At 58.7% G+C, this 24758-nt stretch overlaps 1 protein-coding gene across 1 annotated transcript; it reads right to left on the bottom strand.

Moving 5' to 3' along the window:
* Positions 1-1796: 1796 nt before the first annotated feature.
* ZSWIM4 (zinc finger SWIM-type containing 4) lies at positions 1797-20229 on the bottom strand. The gene is given in 30 exon segments (XM_030301847.1): positions 1797-3436; positions 3438-3707; positions 3709-3726; positions 3728-3777; positions 4180-4261; positions 5755-5848; positions 5850-5916; positions 7142-7296; positions 9399-9534; positions 10102-10158; positions 10161-10250; positions 10253-10291; positions 10294-10324; positions 10326-10354; positions 10675-10812; positions 12519-12875; positions 13405-13548; positions 13551-13576; positions 14671-14753; positions 14755-14820; positions 14912-14979; positions 14982-15059; positions 15683-15775; positions 15778-15798; positions 15801-15848; positions 15851-16012; positions 16015-16035; positions 17674-17875; positions 19826-19972; positions 19974-20229. Coding segments are annotated over 30 exon segments (3318 nt in total). The 5' UTR covers positions 19998-20229; the 3' UTR covers positions 1797-2914.
* Positions 20230-24758: the final 4529 nt, after the last annotated feature.

Genomic DNA, 24758 nt, shown 5'->3' with positions numbered 1-24758 from the left:
TTCCTGAAGGTCTGGTAGTTTGTGATTTACTCCCTTCCTCCTGTCGCTGGAGTTTTGGCTTTTCAGGTGGGGAGGACCGATGGGCTTGAATTTACTGTCCCTGTACCCTGAGCTCCTGACTTCCCAGGATCCCTATGCCTGTCCCACCTGTTGTGAGGAAGGTCGCAAGTTTAGTCACACAGGGCAGAGAAAGCTGGAAAGGTGACCTTGAGGGATGTCCTAGGATGGGGGTGGGGGGGAGGGCTGATGCAATGGCAGGGAGAGCTGTTCTAGGAAGAATCTAGATGGGGTCATAATGAGGAGTACCCCAAGCCAGGGCCTATTGAACCCAACCTCAGGTGGCAGTGGGGGGTGACCCCGAGGGAAACGCTGGGCATTCAGAGATGGCTGGGGCCCGAGGGTCTTGAGCTAGTGATATTTGGGGGTGGCGGAGAGATAAGGGAGAATTCAGGCCTCAGGTTAGACTTGACCTGCTGGTGTCCGAGAATGCTGGCAGGGAACTCGTGCTGGAGGTGTGCGTGGGTTACGAGGGAATCCCCGGGCCCAAGGGGGACATTTTTGGATGACTTTGAGAGCTGAGGGGCATAAGAAGGGAGCCCCGAGGACGGCATTTGTAGGCAGCTGAGACTGTAAGGGGTGAAGCAAATGCTCGGCACCGAGCCTGCCCCCTCTACCCTCAATCACGCCTCTAGGCGGCGCAAAAGAACACGCCGGCACATACCTGCGGGAACAGGGGAGGCGGGGCAGATGGGACCGTCTCCAATGGGCCCTCTCGGGCAGAGGGCAGTGCCACGAACCAATCGCTGTGCCCAGCGCTGCCGATGCCCCGCCCACGACCGCGCGCGCTGTCTCGGCGCCCTCTGGCGGTCAGCTCCACCCAGCACTGCTCTGTACCCCGCCTGGCCGCGAAGCCCGTCCTCGTTTGCCCCGGCCCTGACAGTGACCCAGACACACTTGTTCATCTATCCGCCACACCCTAAAGACGGGGGGGGGGGGGGGGGGGGAGGGGCGTCCTGCTTCTCAGGGAACTAGGGAAAGAAGGCAACCGAAGGCCTTCTTTGCGGCCCTCCAGACGGCTCACTCCATTTGGGGACTGGAAGCCTCCACGGCGGCGTAGGAATCCAGACACGCCCGGGCCGCGCCCCTCGCTGACCACACCCACCTGCTTTTCTCCGCCGACCGCCAGAACCGCCCACAAGGAAGAGTCGAGGCCCGGGATTCCTGTCTTGTGTGTGTCTCCCCACCCAGGTGCACCCAGCACCCGTCAGGGTCCCCGCTTTCAGCAACTTGGAGACAAGTACCTCCAACATTGGTGTCTGGAGGCAGGGCACCCCCTAGTGGCCATTCCCAGCAGTTCAAGGGCCATGGTGTCCGAGGTGGGCAGGGTCAGTGCTTCACCATGCTACTGATCAGGCTCTGGCCTTTCCTACGCTTTGGAACCCCCACTATTCTCGGAAATGATATTCTTCCCGACTCGTAGGGCCACTGTGACACGTGTTGTAACAGGTGACAGGTATAAAGCTCTCCTCTTGGGGCTTGCCCAGCTCTCAGCCCTATTATCTACACTACTGCGAACGGATGAAACCAGCAAGCACTCCCATTCCACCCCTCGCTTGAAGCTGTGCCCAAGCTGTGCCGGGAGCAGCCAAGGCTGGAGTTTTTCTGTCCAGGGATCAGGTGGTCCTGGTTCGGGGCGGGGGAGGGGGGTAGGGGACACACCTCAGTCTCAAAATTTGTATTAAAAAAAAAAAAAAAAAAAGGAAATACAATATACGGTTCAATAAATAGAAAAAAAGTTACAAAATGACATGATTTTGTCCTTAATTACAAGAGGAGAAAAGACAGAAGGGGTGATTGGTCTGGGACACTCTCCCTCTTCCTCCCTGGGCCAAGGTGGGAAAGGGAGACCCAAGAGAGTCAGCAGCTGAGATTGAGACACAAATAGAAAGACTAAATGAAGGGAAATAGGGAAAGGGAGAGAGTAAGATGAGGGGAGGAGCAGGGACACAGAGCAGGAGAAAGAGAGAGAGCCAGAGTCGGAAATGCCAGGATGCCAACCTGTCTCCTTTCCAGATCTGGGGCGGGGAGTCCCTGGCTCTCCTGCGCTCGTCTCCCCACCCCCCCCCCCCCCACACACACACCAGGTTTGGAGGACAGTGTGAGCCTGGCTCAGTTCCTGAGTTGTATCCAGTGACTAGCAGGTAGGGGGAGGGACAGTAGTGACCCCTTGAGCCTGCCCTGGACCTTGGCATCCTCGGGAATGGGAAGTCCTGGCCGGAAGGGGGTGAGGTATGTGGCTGAGGCCTGAGGCCTCTTCAAATCCTTCAGTGGGAATGAGCCATTGGTCCCAGCTGGGCAGCCTGGAGGAGGCCCTGGGATGCAGAACGGGGCCCCTGAGGCAGTGAGGGGAGGGTACAAAAGGAGATTTAGATGCCCTAACAGGAGTCCCCTGGCCACCCAGAGTGGGGTGTGGGGCGGTCTGCTACGCTGGCTTTAAGAGCCACTTTCTGGAATGTCCTGCCTCGAAGCTCCCACCCCCACCCCCAGTCCCAAGCCAGGCCTGCCTGTCTGGGAGGGAGAGCTTGCCTATTGCTTTTGGGGTGCCCAAGGCGGGGTCATACCGGCTGCCCAAGCACACACCCCCTTCCGGGCCCCTGGGTGGCGGTATGGCTTCTGATCCTCACGTCTCGCACTCACTTGCACACTCCTAGGCACGCGTGTGGCAGGAAGTCACCCCCCTGCCTCCCCGCCCCGCCCCCCCAGCAGGCCTCCAGGGGATGGCAGGCAAGATCTCCTAGCTGCGGCCGGGCTCCTTCCCTGACTTAATACTGAAACACCACGTGGGCCTCCAGCGCCGAGGCCCTGGATGGGGCGCTGGTGCCGCGGAGGCAGGGGTGAAGGGGGCCGCAGCCCCTCAACCGAAGCGCTCCCGCACCAACAGCATGAGCTTTTTCTTGCCCTTGTAGGTCTGTTTGAGGTTCTCCAAGAACTGGGCGAACTGCAGGTGCCCGTCAGGCGCCAACAGGAAGGTCTCACGGGCCTGGCCTAGGAACTCGATGAAGTCACCGTAGTGCCGCGGGCTGATGTGCGTGAGGCGCGAGTGGCTGGTGGCGATGTAGGCCGCCACCGCGGCGTCCAGGAGCTGGCAGAGCGGCGCCCGGTCAGCGCCCAGCGGTTTGGCGGCCCGACGGGCCCCCAGGGGCCCTAGGCCAGGTGCCGAGAGGGTCCAGCGGCGCAGGATGTCAGAGAGCATGGGGGCGCAGTGGATGCTGCGGATGATGAGGGGGACGATGGCAAGAGGCTCGTGGCGGCCCAGCGAGTGGCTGAGCGAGCAGGCCCAGAGCACATCGTTGACGGCGGGGTGGCTGTCCTGGTTGAAGGCGATGCTGAGCTGCGCCAGGGCCAGCGTGGCCAGCTTGTACGCCCGCAGTGGGAGGGCCACGGTGCTCCATGTAGCGGGCCACGGTGAAGAGGTGGGCGTGGCCCAGACCGCCGGCCGCGGCGTCCAGCACGATCTGGTAGGCCGCCTCGAAGGCCGCGTGGTTCTTCTCGCACAGGGTGAGGGCGGGCAGGGCACAGTTCTGCGGGTCTTTCATGGCGCACTGCAAGGCCAGGGTGCGCGCACAGGCCCAGAGCTCCTCCCGCCGGGGCGCATCCAGCTGCAGCCGCGACAGCGTGGCGTGCGTGGTGCCCGTCACCGCCACGAGTGGTGGCAGCCTCCACTGGTTGTGAATAAGGAGTACCAGTTCTGCATGATATTCATCAGGGCCTGGGGGCCTGGGGGGAGGCAAGAGGGCAAAGCTGGCCGGGAAGAAGGGCGGGGACTCCCAGGTGCGGGCACGGGTTTGCCCTGATGCACCGTCCCCACCACCCAGGGCTGAAGACACAACCCCTCTGCCGCCACCCCAAGCCTGACGGAAGCGCACCCCACCTTTCCAAAGGAGCGGGAGCAGCGGGGCTGGGTGGGGAGAGGGCACGCTTTGGAGCTGCTGTCCCTTCTCCAAGCCACTTTAGCCTGGCCGGCTTCTGGGCCTCTGTCCAGCTCTGTCCCCCCACAACCCCCATCGCACCAGCCTGGCCCTGAGCTCGGGCTGGAGTCACGGAAAAGGCCCGGCCTCTCTCTCATGCCTGCCTGCCACCATAGGGAGACAGACGGCAGGTTCACTGGGGGACTCTCACCAATCTCTGTGGCACAGCTGACCAGCCAACGCACCATCTCCCTCCGCCTCCAGGTCATGGTGTTCAGGGTCATCCGCATCACCTGCAGCGTGGGAGGGGACAGGGAAGGGGATCAGGGATCCTGAGGGGCCCAGGAGACTCGGAAGTTAAGGGCTGAATCAGTGAGCCACACAATCTGGACACGTGGCCTTGCCTCCCGGGGCCTTAGTTTCCTCGTCTATAAAATGGGGATTGAAGGGGCGCCTGGGTGGCTCAGTCGGTGAAGCGTCCAACCTCAGTTCACGTCATGATCCCGCAGTTTTGTGGGTTCAAGCCCCGCGTGGGGCTCTGTGCTGAGAGCTTGGAGCCTGGAGCCTGCTTCGGATCCTGTGTCTCCTCCTCTCTCTGCCCCACCCCTGCTCATGCTGTCTCTCTCTCTCAAAAATTGAAATAATAAAAACACTAAAAAATTAAAAGCTCCTGCACAGTACTGGTTGCTTCAAAGCGCTCAGCCCAACGCCAGCCATTACTGTTACTGTTATTGTTGGTGTTATTCTGAGGCCCCACGGAGCCCACCCCAGACAACCAACCAACCTGCCCCTTCTCTCTAGAAAGTTCCATGCTCCTGTCAGATTTCCCCCTGGAGGCCCAAAGCACCTGTCCCACAAGTCCCACCTTCCCTGCTTGCCTCTCCCCCCGGCTCCCTCCCCAGGTCCTGTCTGGGGGCTCTGCCTTCTGAAGCTCCTAAACAGTGTGTCACATCTCTAAGGGACCCCTCCCTGCTCTCACCTCCCACATACCCCCTGCCATGGCTCCACTCCCCCACAGGAGGTTGTTCTGTTTGGGGCTAATCCCGCCTTCTGCAGCCCCCCTGCTTGCCAGTTCTGGGAAGGTCCCACCCCATCCTGCAAGCCTGCCCCCAACTGTTCCCTATCCTCCTATTTTACTTCGCAAGCACTCTGAGGCCCCGCCCCCTCCGGGTCCCACACCCTGCTTTTGACTCCTCACCTCCAAGCTGCACCCCTGCTGGCCTCTGACTTGCCCCAGCAGGACAGCCCTTGCCCGGGCGGCCCCTGGGGACGGCCCCAACTCGCAGGCCCGGCCTCGGAAGACCTCAGACTCAGAGGTGGCTCCTCACCTTCAGGACCCTCCCCCGGGCCCCGCCCCCTCCGCGGTGACCTTTCCTTCCAGGCCGGTTCCCAGCAAGCCCCGCCCCCAAGCAGGCTCCTTATTGGCTCTGCTCCCTCAGCTTCAGCCCCGCCCACCCAGGGGCCCTAGCCGTGAGCACACCAGCCCCAGGCCCCACCCCAAGCCCAGCACCCTAGGCTCTGCTGCTTTTTGTGGCCCACCGGCTCACCTGCGGGACCCGGGACCCGCATCCTTGTCCTCAGTCACACCTCCAGAAGTGACTGTCACCTTCAGACCTCTGCCACAGAGTCCCTCACTCACAAGCCCACCCCAGCTGGTGACCATTCCCTCATTCCCAGACAGGGCTCCTCGCGGCCCCGCCCCCAGGTGTCGCTCACACGCAGGCGGGGCCTCAGGCAGCCTTTCCCCCCCCCCACCCCCCCCCCCCCGCCCCCGACTCCCGCCCACCTGCAGGCCCAGTTCCAGCGCAATGTCCCAGCAGCGTGGTGTCCGAGGCGCGCTGGCAGGGGTGGCCGTCTTGCAGGCGTCCTGGGCCAGCTGAGAGCAGGGCAGGCGAGTGGATGTTCTGCTGGATGGAGCCCAGCACGGCATGCAGCCACTTGGGGTCTCCTGGGGTGAGGGAAGGAGGAGGGCAGGGTCAGCACACCTGGCACCAGACCCTGCTGCCGCCTGACCTGTTCACACAGCTTCCTCCCCACTAGGTGCACCCGTGTGAGGAGGGAGAAGCACCCGGCAGTGGTTCCGTAAAGATCCAGACCACTCTTGGTACTTCTTCACCCAGCGGGACAAAGCCACAAAAGGACCCCTAATTGTCAAGGGCATTGATTCTGGACCCAGAGCACCAGGGTCCCAATCCCTGCCTTGCCATTCACTAGCTGTGTGATGCTGAGCAAGGCACTCCACCTTTCTGTGCCTTGGCTGCCCCATCTGTAAAATGGGTTAAACTAACACTATGGTACCTGCCTCACGGGATGGGGAGCCGACACTTGAAAAGCTTTAACAGGGCAAGAGCTATAGAAATGTGAGCTTTTATTGCTGTTATTATCACCGGCCCCGATCCTACAATTCTGTCACTCCACTTTCGGCCACACGGGCCTCCTCTGTTCCTCAAACATACCAGGCACAATCTAGCCTCAGAGCCTTTGAACTGGCTATTCCCTCTGCCTGGAATGCTCTCCAGGCCTGGACTGCACCCTCCCCAGATTCATGGTGAAGCCCGGATCCCCAGGATGATGGTATCTGGGGGTGGGGACTTCCGGAGGCACTGGGTCCTGAGGGTAGGGCACCGTGAGGGCATCAGTGTCCTCCTGAGAAGAGGAGAAATTGGAGCTCTTTCTCTGCCAAGGGAAGACACAACAGGAAGGTGGCCGTCTGCAAGCCAGGAAGAGAGTCCTCACTGGGAACCGACCAGGCTGGCCCTCTGATCTCGGACTTCCAGCCCCAGAGCCGTGAGAAAATAAACGTCTGCTGTTTGTCTGGTCTGTGGTTCTGTCATGGAGGCTCCCGGTGACTCGGAGAGCAGATATCGGCCATAGCTCAGGCCTCTTGGCTTAAGCATTAGCCTGCTTTAGGCACCTCTTACTCTCTTGCTTACTGAGTAACATAACTGTTTACCTTGCGCGTGGTCTGCCTGCCCCCACTAGAACGTAACATCACAGGGCGCGGGACTCGGAACTGTGTTGTGTGTCCCTAGCGCCCGGGGCACTGCCTGGGCCATCTAGGAAGTGCTCAAGGAAAACTGAAATCCGATGAAGGAGTAAAAAGGAGAGGGGAGGCGTGACAGAAAGGAGGAAAGAGAAGGCAGAGGGAGACAGGGGGCAGCCGCTGTCCTCACCCTTGGCAGCTGTCAGCATGGCAGAGGCCAGCTCGCATTGGCGGGTCTCCAGGTGGCCAAGGATGAACCAGCGGGGGAAGCGGTTGCTCATGATGGAGTCCAGCGGGTTGGGGTGAGGTTCTCCGGCTGGAAACGCGGTCTCCAGTACAGGCAGCCTGGGGCAGGGGACGGGGAGGGGGAGAAGCGCAAGATGTTCACCAAAGTACTGCTGATGCCCTTCACAGTTGATTAAATAAGCTATACTCTATTCGTATGCCAGGGCCAATAAAAATGTGAGGTTATTTGTGTCCTGATGCGGCCCCCTGTTAGCCTTTCTGTCACCCCTACTCTGTTCCAGGTACCGTTCCCCTCAATGTCCCTCAAATACAATGAAGCACAGTCCGACCTCAGGGCCTTTGCACATGCTGCTCCCTCTGCCTGGAACACTCTTCCCCAGACATCCTTACGGCTTCTTCCTCACCTCCCTCAAGTCTTTGCTCAAATATTTTTCAGTGGGCTCTTCCGTGGACCCCCCCCCCCCCCCCCCCCCCACCGTGTGAACTTGCCACTCCCAACTTCTCCCAGGGCTTCTTTGCTATAGGTCACATCTGACACACAATATAGTTTACCTATTAATTTTTTTTTTTTTAATTTTAAAGTTTATTTGTTTTGAGAGAGAGAGAATGCCAAGCAGGCTTCATGCTGTCAGGGCAGAGCCCGACACGGGGCCTGATCTCACAAACGGGGAGATCATGACCTGAGCTGAAATCAGGAGTCGGACGCTTAAATCGACTGAGCCACCCGGGCCCCCCTATTAATTTCTTGATTGTCTCTCCCGCCCCAAAACCTCAGCTCCATGAAGGCGGGCATTTGTGACTATTTTACTCACTGCTGCATATCCAGCAGCCGGAACACTGCTGAGCACACAAATGTTTGGGGGAGGACTTTACGTGCCCACTACGGCATATTGTTAACCGGCTACTCTCTATAGATGTGGTTTATATTTAGAAAGTCCTTCTAAGTTGTCAGATGGGACCAACAGCACGGAAGAGGAGTCAAGACTATTCTGGTTTCAAATATTACTGAAGTTTCCTCAACATGTGACTCTGGACACAGTTTAAGTGTGTTTACGTGTAAATTGGGGGTCAACATACTTATTTCTCTAGGTTGTTAAGATTACACGAGGTGATGTGAGCCATGGATTTGGACCAGGGACCGGCACCGTTTCTTTGCACGAGTCTGGACAGCCGGTATTTTTGGCTGTGCAGGCCATTTGGTCCCTGTCCCAACGACTCTGCCACTGCCACGTAAATTAGCCACAGACGATACATAAATGAATGGGCGTGGCTGCGTGCCAATAAAACTTTACTGCTGGACACTGAAACTTGAGTTTCATATACTTTCTATGGGTCACAGAATATTCTTTTATTTTCAAACACTTAAAAATGTAAAAACCATTCTCGTCTCCTGGGTTGTATGGTTAACAGGTGGCAGGCTGAATCTGGCCCATGGGCTGTTAATTTGCTGGGTCCTGCTTAGATATCCACAGCTCTTCAGAGATGATTCTTTCCAAATATTCTGGAAAGATGCACCCTAAATGGGATCGTCTGAGATTGGGGAGAGAATGCACTTTATTTGTTGGGCGTGCTTAGGACACAGAGGGCCTCTAAAAATTCCGCTGGGCTCCCGGGTGGCTCAGTCAGTTGTGTCCAACTCTGGATTTTGGCTCAGGTCGTGAAATCAAGCCTGTCAGGCTCTGTGCTGAGCGTGGAGCCTGCCTGAAATCTACCACCCCCCCCCCCCCCCCCCCCCCCCCTCTCTCCTCCCTCCCCTCCACTCTGCCCTCCCCTGCAGGCACTTTTTCAATAAAAGAAAAAAAAAGTGCAGGTGCAAGAAAGAGATACAGGATGCATCATGGGTGTAAAAGGAAGACCGACTTTCAATTTCCAGACCATGGGTTTGCCGAAATCTTGATTCTTGTGGGTTAGATAAGCAGAAAGTGGTGACACGGCTTGCCTCGGAAGAGATTTGGGTAGGTTGGGACAAAAATGTCTAGAAAAGGACTCAATTCTGTGCCGTGTGGATATCTCTCAAATTCAAGATCATAACACCCATGCATATTTAATAATCAAAAGCACAGGGCAACCGGGCTGCCAGCGTGAGGGAGACTGAATTAAAGAGGCTGTGAGTTCAGGCGGGAGGACGGGGCTCCAAGGGCGCCTCTCACCCTCCAGTCCGGCCCGGTCCCCTGGGCCAGTCCCCAGCCGCCCCTTCTCACCTCATGGCTCGCAGCGCGAGGCGGTAGGCCAGGTCAGGGTCGTGGGGCAGCAGCGCGGTGAACAGGTAGCGGGCACAGGTGTGCATGGGCACGCTCTCCCGGAAGAGCACCTCTCCGAAGCCACTGAAGGGACCCGCTGCAGGGGCATACTGAGCTCAGCCCCCAGGTGAGGGCTCCTCTCCGCCCCTCCCCAGGCTCTGAGTAGGGGCTAGGCTGGCCCCAGGACAGAGGGGCAGGGGCTGGGGGTTAAAGAGGTCCCGGAGATGGGGGTGCAGGGCCGAGTCAGAAAAGCGCCGGAGAATCGGAAGAGGAGACCCGGCCTCCCCGTTGGTAGGAGGCAGGACTCAGATACGAGACGGGGCTGCACCCGCTCCAGGGGCGGGTGGGGGCCTCAGAAGGCAGGGCCACGGGCAGAGCCAGTGAAGTCCAGCTGGGCATCACGGACCAGGCTCCTCGACTCCAAGGTGGGAGAGGGGCAGCGCCTCAGAGGCCACAGCGGCTACTGGCTGCCGGAACTTTCTCGGGAGCAGGGCCAAGGGTCGGATCTCACCTTTCAGGCGCTGCCTGCCGAGCTGGGAGCGAACTACGAGGGCCGAGAGCCTACGAGGGCCGAGAGCCGGGTCTCGAGATCCGGCAGCAACCGACCACCGCAGGTGGGGGGCGGGACCCCGCCTTCAGGAGCGGGCTGGGGGCGGGGCCTCACCTTCCAGCAGCAGCCCGGCCTGTCTGCGCAGCACCTGCACCAGCCGCTCGTCCAGCCCACCTCCTCCAGCAGGGCCAACAGCTGCTCCTCGCTGCGCACCACCTTGTCTTGGGCGTACAACCCCTCGGGCAGGGCCCGCTGCTGCCCAGGCCCAGCAGTGCCACCTCGAGGGCCAGCGCCAGGTAGGACTCCCAGGGCTCCCGGGCACCGGCACGTGCTGGTAGGGCCACCTTCCGCTTCTCGGGGCCCGAGTCTGTGGGACACGGGTTTCAGGTTTCAGGACCCGCTTCCTGGGACCCCCAGCGGCTCTTCACCTCAAGCGGGGGGCCTGGGGGCTTAGGTTTAGGGGGAACCCAGCGGCTCCCAGCTCTGACCAGACACTTCCTACCAGCAGACACGTAGGTCTATGTGTGGCCCTCGCGGTCAGCAGAAGCGGAGTCTACGGGCTGCTGGCACCGGTTAGGGGGTGTGGCCAAGGATAAGGGTGCGGCCCCACTTTCTTTTCTCGGGGTGCTGGGCCGGGAGGGTGGGGGGATGGGCCGCTCTTCCTCCCAGGGGCCCCAGTGTAGGCACCTGGGTAAAGGGCGAGGGTTTCCTCCTCCAGGCGACAGGCCTCCAGGAGCGCCCTGCAGAGGCAGCCAATAGGGTCCAGGGGGTGGCCCACCCAGCCTTCCGTGTTGGTGATGCAGGTTGTTTCCCTTTCTGCAGCAGCTCTGCAGGCAGTATGGGGGGGCTCAGTGCCTGCCCCTCCACAAGCCTAGTGTGGGGGGGTTCTGCCCTTGAACCCCTAGCCCGGCCTCCCAGAGCCTGCCCACTGCCCACCCACCCCGCAGCCATCTTCTCTGCCCCCTGAGCTCTGTAGCAGCCCTCACCTCCCCAGCCTTGGCCTCCTGTCCCACGCCAGACCTAGGCCTGGCAGGTCACAGGATGAAAACTGGGTGCTTTCTGAAACACCTAAACCGGTGCCATTCTCCTCTTCTTAATCCCTCCCATCATTTTCCATCTCACCCAGCTGTCCCGACCCCACGTGGCCACCTGCCCCATCCGAAAGCCCATTCTCCGATCTCCTCCCACTCCTGCCTCTGGGATCCTGCCCATGTTGTTCTTCTACCTGAAACACTGTCCCTCCCTCCTGTTCCCCTGGAAAACCACAATACATCCCTAAGATGTACAGCTCTCAGTGGTTCTGCGGCAGGGCGGGGTTTCTCTGTGCCTCTAGGCCAGGCCAGAACTCTGCCGGGGTCCCAGATCCCCCAGTTCCCGTTATACCCTGGGCTCAATTTCCTGATAAGTTGCCCTCCTGCCTCCCCATAAGCCAGTCCACAAACATGTCTTTTTTTGGCCCATACACTGTGGCTTTTTTTGGTGCCCCTAATACGAATTTGAATTTGGTGCCCATGTTTAAAATTTCAGTAAATTGGAGCACGTGGGTGGCTCAGTTGGTTAAGCGTCCAAATTCGACTCAGGTCATGATCTCACTGTGGTGAGTTTGAGCCCTGCACCAGGGTCAGCGTGGACCTGCTTCGGATTCTCTCTCTTCGCCTCCCCCCCCCCCCCCCACCCCCGCCACTCACTGTCTCCATCTCCCAATGAATAAACTTAAAAAAAAAAATCAGGGGTGGCCCGAGTGGCTCAGGTCCGTTAAGTGATCGACTTTGGCTCAGGTCGTAATCTTGTGGTTTGTGAGTTCAGGGCCCCGCGTTGGGCTCTGTGCTGACAGCTTGGAGGCCTGGAGGCTGCTTCGGATTCTGTGTCTCCCTCTCTCTCTTGCCCCTCCCCTGCTCACGCGCTATCTCTCTGTCTCTCAATAACAAATAAATGTTAAAAAAAAAATCAGTAAATTTGCACATCATACAATCCAGATTTCTGGCCTGTCTTGAAAATCTGGGCACACTGGGTCCACGTTCCTGAAAGACTTGTGGCTGGTGCACCCATCCTGTTCCACGGGAGGTGGAAGCTTAGAAACTACAAGTCCCAGGCTCCTTTGCGTGAGGTGCAGAGGCTGGGAAAGGATGAGGCTCTTCTGCAGCCTCCATGAGCAGGTGTGTGACTGTGCAGGGCACAGACACAAGGGCTTGCCAGAAGGTTCCGAGTGTCCTCCTGGACGCAGCCCACAGTGCAGCCACAGGCTGCTGAGCTCAATGTCAGCAGTTTGCTGTAATCCCTGTACTTCGGAAGTTCAGGTTCTTGAACCTAAGCAGTGGTATCCCTGACTCTTAATGCTGCAGCCCCTCCAGTAGTTTTGTGAGGCCTCAATCCCCTGTATTAAATTCTTTTCGGTTCCCGACACCTTCGGCTGATCGGCTTTCCCGGTGGGACCCCCGAGCGGTACCCACAGATGTCAGGGTTGCCACAGTGCCCAGCAGTCGGCATTTGTGTCTAGAGCCCCAGGGTAGTGTGACAGTCGTGGCACCCACCTTTTTTCTGCTGCTTGTAGCTTTCAAGCTGATGCCGTCGCTGCAGCCGGAGTGAGTTGACTATGGCCCCTGCCAGCCGCAGGGCCTGACGGGGGTATCCATGGGCACGCAGGGTGTCCACACGGGCGCACGCGGTGGGGAAGGGCTCACCCAGCCACAGTGGGCGGCCCTGGGGGTCAAAGGTTGGCTTTTCACCGCCCATGGTGCCTGTGAGGCTGGGGCCGTAGGAGTCGCTGGCCAGGATCCTCTGCAGGTGAGTGTCGCTCCAGTGCAGCGACCCAGCCTGCAGGGCGCGGCCGAAGACGGTGTGGCGGGAACCTCTAGCCCCCACCTCCTCTTCCTCCTCCTCCTCTGGGCCTGCGGGAGAGGCGCCCAACATGGCCCGGTAAGGGGGCCTAGCACTCGGGGCTGAGGCCAGCTCCCCTGACTGGGTGCCAGCTGGGGACTAGACTCTGGGCTCAGTGATGGCTCTGTTGGAGGAGCTGTTACAGCCCTCCATGCCAATGGACAATGGAGGTGGAATAACTGTCTCTCTGTCCGTCCTGCCCCTTCCCTGGACTCCATTCCTCACTTTCTCCTCTCTCTCTTCCTCCGTCCCTCCATCTTGACTCTACCTGTCTCTCTCTTCTCAATAGCTTTTTCCTTTTCTCTCTGTCCCCCCACCCCTGCCTCCATGGCCAGGAGAGCAGCCCAGAACGATAGGCGCCTTAAACATTTCACTTCCTGTGACTCAGGCTGCCTGCCGCCCCTGCCTGGGCACTCCCTCCCTCCCTCCTGCTGGCAGGGGCTGGGGGTCCCTCTGCTCTTCCCCAGAGCACCGTGATGGGGAGAGACTGGGCACCAGGCCAGCTTTTTGCAGGGGGAATGGCAGGGACCCCTCTCCTACCTCGGCTGAGGGTCATGGTGGGCTGCAGGCTGGGCTCGTCAAAAGAGTAGTTGCCCTCTTCCAGCGGGCACACGTCCAGCTTGTCCCACTTGCCAAGCAGCTGCAGCCAGCTCCAACTCGCTTCCTCTGGTCTGCAGTGGGGCTCAGGACGACACACACCCACAGGGCCCCGGGGGAGGGAGGGCGGGTGGATCAGTGTGGGCACGAGGCAGGCTCAGCGTTCATGCCAATAGGAACGGGCACACACCTGTGGAGTGCCTAGTGCGAGCTGGGCACTGGTCTCTGCTGACCCCTCATCTCCAGCCTCTGAGGTTGCAACCGATAGTCTTTTCACCTTACAGCCCAGAGAGGTAAAAGCAGTTGCTCAAGGTCACACAGCTGGGAAGTCAGGACTAGAACCCAGACTCTTCCTCTTGCTGGTTTTTTTTTTTTTTTTTCCCCCTATAGCACTTATCACCATCGGTTTACAGGGGTCAGCAAACTACCGCCCGTGGATAAAATCGAACCTGCCACCTGGTCTGAACTGCCCGCGAGCTACGACTGACTTCTATGTTTTCAAATGGTGAGGGAAAAATAAATCAGAAGAAGATTTTGGGACCTGTGAAAATTACGTGAAATTCACATAAATAGCCGCTGTAAACAAAACTGTATTGGGACGTTGCCACGCCCATCTGGTGATATGTCAGGGGCTACTTTTCCACGACAACGGTCAAAACTGAAGCTGTGGGGGCGCCTGGGTGGCGCAGTCGGTTAAGCGTCCGACTTCAGCCAGGTCACGATCTCGCGGTCCGTGAGTTCGAGCCCCGCGTCAGGCTGTGCGCTGATGGCTCAGAGCCTGGAGCCTGTTTCCGATTCTGTGTCTTCCTCTCTCTCTGCCCCTCCCCCGTTCATGCTCTGTCTCTCTCTGTCCCCAAAACAAATAAAAAACGTTGAAAAAAATTAAAAAAAAAAAACCCAAAAAACCTGAAGCTGTGACAGAGACCAGTGCCCCGCAAAGCCAAAGCCACAGACAGTCGCCCTTATGAAAAGGTGTGGTCAGAGGGGTTGGTAGTATTTGATAGGAGTTTATAGTGTTTAGTGTCAGCTCCAAGAGGGCAGGTATTTAATCTTTGTTTTCTGCTGCAGCCCCAGCACCCAGTACAGTGCCTCTTACATCAGAGGGGCAAACGAGCAGAGAAAGGATTCAGGGGCCAGACCCTAATGTCAGGGCCGCCGCGGGAGCGGGAGCCCCGGGTCCAGTGCGCCGCCTCGGAATAGGCCTTACCCAGCTCGTCCCACAGCTGCCGGCACTTGTCGGTCATGCCAGCGCCCTGCTGCCGCCACAGGGCCAGGCGCGGGTCCTGCAGGAAACTGCTCAGTCATGAGGATCAGCATGCGCGCCCCGTTGGAGTCCCGCATGCGCAGCATCTCCCGCACCTGTGCCGGGATGGGGGCGGGGCGGGGTGGTGAGGAGGGGGCGGGGCGCCGGCACCTCCCAGGCCCCGGCCCCGCCGCGCCTGCGCAGCACCTTGCAGAACATGGAGCGCAGCTGCTGGCTGGCGCCGTAGTAGCCGCCGTTGGATAGCAGCTGCTTCACTGCTCCTGGATCTGCTCCTCGTCCAGGTGCCAGCAGTTGGCATCCTCGATGCCTGCGCCCGCTGTGGGGTCTGGGGCACCTGCGGGGACGGAGGAAAAGTGAGGCCGGGGTTTCAGTCTTCCACCAACTCCCATCTGTCCACCTACCCCCTCGGGTCTACCTGATCCTAATCAAAGCCCATCCCCCCTCACGATGCGGTCAATACCACCCACTCCCCATTCACCCACCATCCTACATGATCATTCGCTCACCCAAACACCCCACCATTCCCAATGGCCCATCCATCTCCCTACCGTCCATCCTACGCCACCCCTCTCCCAGCCCCCTGGTAGCTCCAAAACCTCCCGGAGCTCACAACGCCTCCTGGTCTGTCTCCCACCCGACACCCACCCACGTCCACATACCCTTCATGCCCTCCACCTACCCACACGCAGGCCTGCTTCTGTGATCTTGGCGCACCCCACCCGGGGGCTGAATCTCCGGTTGGCTGATTTCCAACCATTCACTCATCTGCCCGGGGCCAGGTCAGATCCAGGATCTGCACTTAACTGGGTGTGGTGACCTTGACTTCAGGCCATGGCTCCCCACCCCGACTCAAGGATCCGGGGGACCTAAGGATTCCATGGCAAATGCCTGCCTGAGGCCACCGAGGTGGCTGCAACTGGGGCCGCGCCGCCCCATCAGGCCCCCGGGTGCCCTCACCGTTGCACCAGTTTCTCTCGGAGCCCCCAGGAGGATGCTCATCAGCCAGGCGCTGGGCAGTGGGCAGCACCTCGGTGTGGTGGGCGCTGATGAGTACTGCACGAACTTCTGCAGCTGTCTCGGTTCATCTGGGAAAGCGTCTCAGAGATGGGCAGCCGCAGCTCACCTGGCGGGCGTGCCGAATTCGGTAGAGCGACAGGGCCACCACGTGGGCGCAGTAGAGAGGTCCCGGTTGTTCGCAGCCGCAGCTCACAGATGTGATCTTGCAGCGGTCAAAGCTGATGGAGACGTGGTAGAGGCGCTCGGGCTCTCCGGGGCCCCCGGGCTCCGGATGTTTCCGCTCAGATGGAACCCTAAGACCAAAGCCAAACCAGCCGCTCCGCTGTTCACCCGGAGACAGGGGTGCTGTCCATGGTGCAAGGCAAGACCCGGATGCAATCCCCGCGGAGTAACCTAGAGCAGCCACTTAACCTCTCTGTGCCTCGCTTCCTCATCTGTCAAATGGGAGTGAATAGTGACATCTTCCTCATGCCTTTGTGATGAGGATGAAACGAGCTAGTGCTTGGTAAATGTTTAGAACACTCACTGTAGGTATATAGTAAGTCCCTAAATAATGCTGGCTCCTGTCTAATTCTGAAGAATATTATAATGATGACGTTGAAGGTGGTTTTCTCGGCCCTTGGGTTACCGTGGATACAGCCTGGGCTCCGGGGGCCCTGTAACTTCCTGGGAAGATGACAGAGGCCTATGACACTTGGGGGTGAGGGGCCGATGTGGCAGGCGAGGGGCCAGGTCATCCCATCACCCCCTGCCCCTCCCTGGCCCCCGGGGAGCCCAGATGCCAGGCTTATCCAACTGGTTGGGCAGCTCAGGCCCCAGCTGGCCCCTGGCTGCGTCACGCAGAGAGACAGTGGCACAGAAACAGTGGCTTCCTCATACCGGCTGAAGATGGCCGAGCCTGGGGTGGGCTGGGCCATGTCCAGGCAAGGGGGCCTCCAGGCTGCCAGGGTTCAGGGAGACCGTTTGGCCAAGCCCCTGCCTCCAGTTAGGAGAAGCGGCGCTCCCACATGAGAGGTGTAGCTTTCCAGGGCTTACCCGCTTCTGGCTCGACCTCTACTTGTCTGCTCCTGAGCCCCGCTGCCTGGGGTCTAGAATCCTCTTTCACCTCTACTTCCAAACCTCTGCCCCCTACCCTCACCTGGACCCCACTGCCTGAGGCCTAAGACCACCCCTCACAGCTGATCTCAAGCTTCTACTCTAGGCCCCCACCTAAGCCTCGTTGCCTTAGGTCTGAGACCGCCAGACCTCTGGTGAGAGCTCCCCCGAGTCCCTCTGCCTGAGGTCCAAGACTCCTTCTCACCTCTGGCTCTAGAGCTTGCCTCCAACCCTCACCTAGCCCCTGTGTCCTGAGGTCTAGGATCATTCTCACCTTTGGCTCTAAACCTTGGCCCTAAAGCATCACCAGGTCCCTCTGCCTGAGGGTCTGAAACGTCCCCTCCTTCTGTTTACAATTGCTCCTTGACGCCTGCCTCAGGAGCGTCCTGGCTGAGGACTCCAGGGCACCTTTGCCTTTAGCTCAGAATCCCGTACCCACCCCCAAGTGGACTCAAAGCCTGAGGTCTAGGGCTTTTCATCACTCTGTCTCCACCTCTACCCCAATCCCCATAGTGGCCCTCCACCTAGGATCTAGAAATAGCCTCAGCCCTCAGCCCTCAGCTGGCCCTTGCTGCCTAAGTTCTGGGACCTTCCTTCCCCTGCTTTCTAGTTCACCATCCTTCCTCCCAGCCACATCTAAGCCCGCTGCCTGAGGTCCAGGCAGATCTCTGATCCTTAGCTCACAATTTCTTGCATAATCCTTCCTGGGCATGGAAGCCAGACATCTGGAACCCTCCCCTCGCCCCGGCCCAGGCCTCCCTCCACTCCCTCCTCCTCCTCCGCGCCTGCTCTCGGACCTCCTGGCCTCCCCGGCAGGGGTGGGGGCCAGCACTCACCCACTTGCAGCACTCGGTCTACGGCCCCGCTCTGCAGCAGGTGCAGCCCGCGGGTGAAGGGCACCCGGGCATCATGCTCGCCCTCTGGGGGCTGGTAGCCCAGCGACGAGTACATACATATCTCCCGCTCGCTGCGTGGGAACGACCAGAACACAATGCGCTTCTGGACCGGCTCTGGCACCCGGGAGAACCGCTCCTCAACCTGCGGGAAGGGCCGGTGGGTTAGAAACCCCGGCTCGAACCCTGGCTTTTGCCGCTCAGGAGTATGACTTTGGGCAAGTCACTTTGCCTCTCTGTGCTTGTTTTTTCAAATGTGATGCGGGGATGTTAACAGCACTGCCCTCCTGAGTATCACGAGGATTAAATATTCATTTACATATGTAAATACGTTTACAATAACTCCTGGCCTGTACTTAGTGTTCCAGAACTTTCTGCGACCTCCCTCCTGGATACCAGGTCCGGGGGTCCTGCTGTAACATAGACCCACCTCCAAGGCTTCGAAGGGGCAAGAGAAAGGGAGACAAAAGCGATAAGAATAGTGATCAGGTCTCCATTTTCTCAGCCTACACTGTACTAAATGCTTTATGTATGTGATTTCCCATAATTTCCATGGCAACATCTCAGTGATACTGGTTATCATCCCATTTTGCAGCCTGGAGACTCTGAGGCTCAGAAGTGGGGTGAATTCACTTGTTCAGTCTCCCAGCTGGCAAGCTCCAGCTACCAAGACAGGCTCTGTTCTCAGTTTCCAACGGCCCACACGAAGGGAGGGGTGTCCTCGTCAACCCGTGGGCTCTGGGCAGTGAACCAAGCCGATGAGCCTGCGTTCCAATCCGGGCTTGCTAACTCACGGGCTTTGTGCCTTGGGCACGTTTATCAACCTCTCTGTGCTCCAGTTTCCTCAAAGTGGGAGGGAGAACGACAAATCCAGAGGGCTGCAGAGGACTCCATGAGCGAGAGTTTCCTAGCACCAGGCTGACCAGGGCAGGTACGTGGGAGACCCAGAGATGGTTTAGGATTGTGAGGGGTGGCAGCCTCCCAGAGCCCCCAGTCCTGGGTTTCTGGGGGAAGCGGGTGGGCCAGTGACTGGCTGAGGCCTTGGGGACGGTTTGGCAGATGACTAAGGACGGATTTCTCCAGGCCGTGAATCAGAGCCTGCCCCATCCCCACTTGGCGGCCCAGACTCATCAGTCCTGCAGACCTCCTAACTCTGGAGAGGCCAGGGAGCAAAGAACACCCCTCAAAGCCAGACAGAGGACAGAACCTATGGGGGCTGCGGAAGGCTTGGTCAGATCCAGGCCACATCTGCACTCTCCAGAGGCCCACTCTGAGGCTGGAAAAGGGGACTCTAACCTCACCAGCCCTGGGGCATCATGGCAGAGCCCTCAGAAACTACAGAGGTAGGGTTCCAGTGCACCTGACTGTGACCCAGGCCTCGCCCTGCTGCTGATCCCCTGGAAGGACTGGGATGGCTGCGGGGCGGGGGCAGAGGGAGGGCGAGCACTGGGGAAATAGGGGGATGTGGGAGGGTACCCTCACCCTGGAGGGGTTTGGGCAAGCCCCAGGTGGGAGGTGGTCTCAGAGGGAGGGGGGCAGGACCCCAGGGAAGGAGCTGGAGGAGGAGGGGGGTTCCCCAGGAGACAGGTGGGTTCTGGAGGCACGGATCAGAGACAGAAAGGAGTATCTCGAGGCTGGGATCCGTAGAAATGGGGGGGGGGGGTTCTACTGGGGGTGTGGGGCAGCGATCTGGGGTGTCCAAGTGGGGGTGGCTTACAGGAGTTGGAAAGAGGAGTGAGGATTGAATGGGGTGCTGAGGATGAGGTGGGAAGAGAGGGACTACGGGGCAGGAGGAGAAGGAAAAGGAAGTGTCCTGAGCTGGGATCTAGGCGCTGAGGGCATCTCTGTTCTTGTGGGCTGGAGGGCAGGGATGGCAAAAAGGAATGGGGCGGGGCACAGGGCTTGAAGAAGTGAAAGGGGAGGATGAGGGGGTGTTTCGGGGCGGACTTAAGGATCCTGAAGGGGATCTCTCTCTGGGAGTGTCTCATGTGGGGGCAGGTCCGAGACTGGGGGTTGGGCAAGGGGAGGAGAAGGCAAGTCGGAGAAGGGGCTGGGGGTGCGTCCCTTCCCCCCTCCACCCCCCCGCCCCCGTCACCTGCTCGAAGGCCCAGCTCTCGGCTACTCGCTTGGCGCTGAGGTCCAGCAGCGCCTCGGGCCGGCCCCGGCCGCGCACGGCCCCCGGCCCCGGCCCCGGCCCGGCCCCGGCATCGCGCTCCTCAGGTCCCACGGGGCAGCCCCGGCCTCCGCTTGGCCGCAGGGGGGTCCATCGGCCGGACCGGGGCCGGGGCGGGGCCTGTGGGGGTCGGTCCGATGCCCGCTTTGCTTCGCCGGATCCCGCGCCCCCTACCCGCCTTCCAGTTCGTCTTCCGCGCTCGGCCGCCCCGGGACCCCAGCCGCACCCACCCCCGCCCCGCGCCGGGCCGGCCGGGTGATGCGGCCCCTTTAAGACTCTTCACAACAATGAAGCTGCCTCAGTTCGCCGCTTTATATCCTCCGCCGTCGTCCCGCCCCCGCCGCCCGTCCCCATTGGCCCCCCCCTCGGCCTCCGAGGCCCTCCTCCACCCTTGGCTGCACCTCCAGACTCGTCCCTAAAGTCTCGCTGTTCATTCGTTTGTATGTGCTGCCTGTCTTTGGAGAAACCCAATCAGAGAGCTCATCGGGCTGCGCTGTCAATCATGGGGCACCTGCGGCCAATCACAGTAGGAGGACCCCCGCGGCGCAGGCCGTACGCGAAGTTTCGGGGCGGGTCCTGGGTTCATTCACAACATTCCTCTCCCGCCCCCCTCCGGCTGGACAGCGCGCCCCGGGCAGCTGGGGCTGCGCCCACACACGGCTTTGTTTACTGAGGGTCGCTTCCGGGCTCCGCAAGGGGACAATCAACAAGGCTCGGCCAGGGAGCGAGACTGAGCGGCGGGATTCCAGGGCAGCAGCTCGGCCCCTCCTCCCTCTGGGCTGTGTGATGCGAGAAACTCTCTCAGCGTCTCTGGGCGCAGAGTCAAGTTTTGATGTTCTGGGGGATGGCGGGGCGGGCGGGGGGCGGGGAGGATCACAGTCTCCTTGTAGAGCTCATGGGGGCTGCAGACCTCCTCTCTAGAAATAGAGCTCGACTCAAGCCCTAAGAGAGGAACCCCTAATCCATTCTATGCCCTGAACATTACGTTGAGTCATAGGCAGTTGCTGATTTTCGACCGGTTTGGACCGACTAAAATGGCAATTTCGTAAGATTTAACTAATACTTGTCGAATCCGATCACCTCTAATTGTTTTTCCGACCCATTTTGTCCTGGACACCGTCTCTCGCCCGGAAGCCGCCCTTGGTCTTGATCGCCGGCCCCGCCCCCACGGCCCACGCCATCCTTCCTTTCCCCTGTCCTTAGAAAACCCGACGTTTCCCCTTCGGCACGCTTTTCGCCATTATCATTACATTTCTGCATGTGTTTTAGCAGCTGTTTAGTTTCTGGCTCTTTCCTCTCCACCGAGACCCCCGGGGGCGGTCGTTTGTGTAATTGGTGCACTGCTACACCGCAAGCACCCGAACAGCAGCCGGCATACAGCAGTCAACCCGTAACTTACCGACCGAGCCAACTCAAACTCTGTTCCCGTTCCGCTGAAATGTCTACAAAGCAGGAAACACCGAAGCTGGCCCTTAAATGGCCCGATTGCTGTCCCCAGTCTCCCCACCCCATATGGAAACTGGCTTTTTCCTTCCAGGAATTTCCAGCTGCACTTTCTGGCCAGTGCCCAACCCACCATTCAGTAAACTCCCTCTGACCTGTGCTGTCCCGTAGGGTCACCACTGGCCACAAGTGACCTTTGAGCCCTTGAAATGGAGCCGGGCGGAATTGAGGTGTGCTGTAAATGTAACAAGATGGATTTCAAGGACTTAGTAGGAGGGGCACCTGGGTGGCTCAGTCGGTTAAGCGTCCGACTTCAGGTCAGGTCGTGATCTCACAGCTTGCGAGTTCGAGCCCCACGTCTGGCTCTGAGCTGTCCCTGCTTCAGATTCTGTGCCTCCCCCCTCTGCTCATGCTCTATCCCCTTCTCTCCCTCTCTTAAAAATAAATAAACGTTAAAAAAAAAAAAAAAGTTGCTTAAAAAAAAAAAAGGACTTAGGGGAAAAAAAGGCAAAATGTTTCACTAAGAATTATTTATTTTAAAAAAAATTTTTTTTAACGTTTATTTATTTATTTTTTTTTAATTTTTTTTTTCAACGTTTATTTATTTTTGGGACAGAGAGAGACAGAGCATGAACGGGGGAGGGGCAGAGAGAGAGGGAGACACAGAATCGGAAACAGGCTCCAGGCCCTGAGCCATCAGCCCAGAGCCCGACGCGGGGCTCGAACCCACGGACCGCGAGATCGTGACCTGGCTGAAGTCGGACGCTTAACCGACTGCGCCACCCAGGCGCCCCCAATTTATTTTTGAGACAGGGAGAGACAGAGCATGAACGGGGGAGGGTCGGAGAGAGAGGGAGACACAGAATCTGAAACAGGCTCCAGGCTCTGAGTTGTCAGCACAGAGCCCGACGCGGGACTCGAACTCACGGACCGCGAGATGGTGACCTGAGCCGAAGTCGGAGGCTTAGCCAACTGAGCCACCCAGGCGCCGCAAGAATTATTTATACTGATGTGTTGAAATGGTAATATTTTAGGTAAGTTTGGGTTAAATAAAATACATGATTCAAATTAATTCCACCTGTTTCCTTTTATTTTTTTATATTTTATTTGGTATCAGGACATTTAAAGTTACACAGGCGACATGCGTGGTTAACTTCTATTGGACAGCAGTGGTCCAGCAGCAGGAACAACGTGGATAATAATGTGCTCTTGCTGTTCTGGGATATTATCACTTTTTTTTTTTAAGTTTATTTATTTTGAGAGAGAGACAGAGAAAGCACAAGCTGGGGAGGAGCAGAGAGAGAGAATCCCAAGCAGGCTCCACACGGTCAGCATGGAGTCTGAGGCGGGGCTCGAACTCACTAACTGTGAGACCATGACCTGAGCCGAAATCAAGAGTTGGATGCTTAACCGACTGAGTCACCCCGGTGCCCCTAGCATATAATCACGTTTAAGCCTTCCAACAGTGCTGCAAAGTGGGGCTCGTTGCCTCCATTTCTCAGATGGGGAAACTGAGGCTTGGAGAGGGAAGTGCTTGCCCGAAGTTACCCGGTCTGGGATGCCCTAGACTTATTGCCAGAAAAGTCGAGGCAAAGACGGACCGATGGGGAAGGATAACTGGACTGTGGGGAGACGTGGGGAGGGTGAGGAGGGACTTCAGTGAAGCCCACGTTTCAGGTGCTCCCCTTGCCAACAGGACCCCAGAGCCACCCTTACCCGTGATCCTCTTCAGCAACTGGAACGTGGCTGTGTCAGCTATGCCCAGGTCCCGGTCCCTGAGGATGCTTCAGTGGGTGTCCTGAGACGTTGAATCAGAGAAGTCACCCCAGGCTGCTCTAGTGGGTTAACCATAGGAGGAATGGAGACTAGGGTATCACAGAGTGAGGATGTTATTTTATTCTCTGACATTAGATATTAATACTGTCACCATCCCCATCAGGCACAGAAAGGCCAGGTGAACTTGCTCAAGGTCCCCAGCAGGGAAAGGATAGGGCCCCGCCTTCAAGCCCTGCGGGTGGTTCTGTCACATTGCTGGGGATCAAATGCACAGAGTTTGGGAAAACACCAACATTCTATTCCATTTCCCTGATTTTGCAGAGGAATGAGACCCAGAGAAGGTCAGAAAGTTACCCTAGGCCACGCAGTGATCCCAGGAGAATATATGAGGTCCGAAAGGCCCCTGGGAATCTCTTGGCCTGCTCTCCTCCCAGCAATGCTTTTAGGAGAGGTTGGGAGCCAGGTTCCAGACATTCACATGTCCTCCCTTCTCCATGCAGCCGGCGAACTTGGGCTTCAGAGAAATGGAAGCCACGTTTATCCCGCCAGGCCGCTGTGAGCTCATTGTCTAGGCATCCACAGCTCCTGACCCCAAACCCACATGTATTTGAGACCCGTGGGAAATAGGGTGGCCCCGGCGGCTCAGACGAAGGGGCATAAGGGCCCCCAGCTCTGTGGCCACCCCACCCCAATTTTTCCAGGTTCCCTCCCTTCTGCCAGCCCCCTGCACAAACCCATGCCCTTGTTGACTCAGGCAGGAAACCAGGCGGAGCAGTTTCACTTCCTGGTTCTGATGCAGCCCCTCTGGCCTGTCCAACTGGCAAGATTTACTTCTTACATTTCTTTTCTTCCCTTTTGGAACACAGGTTCATGGGCTGAATGTCAGGGCCCCGCCAGGAAAAACGGGCATTCAGGTGGAGGGGGATGATGGAAGCAAGACAGGAGAGGCTTGGGAAGGAATAATTGTATCTGAAAAGCCACACTTTAGTGACTGCTCTGGCCCTGGGGAGAGGGCCAGGGTGGCGGGCAAGAGAGGACCGGCTGAGTGGCTAGTCTCGGGCTCCAGTCTTTGGACAAAGGCAACTCTCACAGCCCTCAGGCTCCAGAATTCTCCTGAGGGAGGGGTGTTAAGATCCCCATTTAGCAGATGGGGAAACTGAGGCTCAGTGAAGTGACAGGACTTGCTCAAGGTCACACAGCCACGAAGTGGCAGAAACTGACCCTGAACTCAAGGTGGAGGTATTTCCCAAGTCTGGGGCTCTTGGCTTCAGCACCAATGGGGGGATTTCGTGGGCAGGTGGAAGGAAGAGCAGAGAAGGAAAAGCCACGCCGCTGGCAGAGGCGGTTTGGGGAGGCTGCGGGGGTTGGGGGAGAGGGGAACAAGTGGGTTGACATTCCAGACCTCATACCTGTTGCGCCTGAATGCCTTTTCCTCGCCCCTGGGGTCCTCCTCACAAGGGCTGGCGTCAGAGGGACAAAGGAGCAGGTTTACGGGAGTCCCTGGCCCGCCGGGGCGCCGCCAGCCTCAGTGGCGCTGGCCTGGATTCGAGGTGCCTCCTGGTGGCCGAGGGAGGCACCAGAGGGCCCTTGGAGCCCACCTTCCCCCAGTCCTTGCCCTTCCAAGATTCCAGATAAA

The sequence above is a fragment of the Lynx canadensis genome, chromosome A2, assembly GCF_007474595.2.
Source record: "Lynx canadensis isolate LIC74 chromosome A2, mLynCan4.pri.v2, whole genome shotgun sequence".
Taxonomy (NCBI): domain Eukaryota; kingdom Metazoa; phylum Chordata; class Mammalia; order Carnivora; family Felidae; genus Lynx; species Lynx canadensis.
The sequence above is the reverse complement of the archived record's forward strand: the minus strand, read 5'-3'. Positions and strand labels throughout refer to the sequence as shown.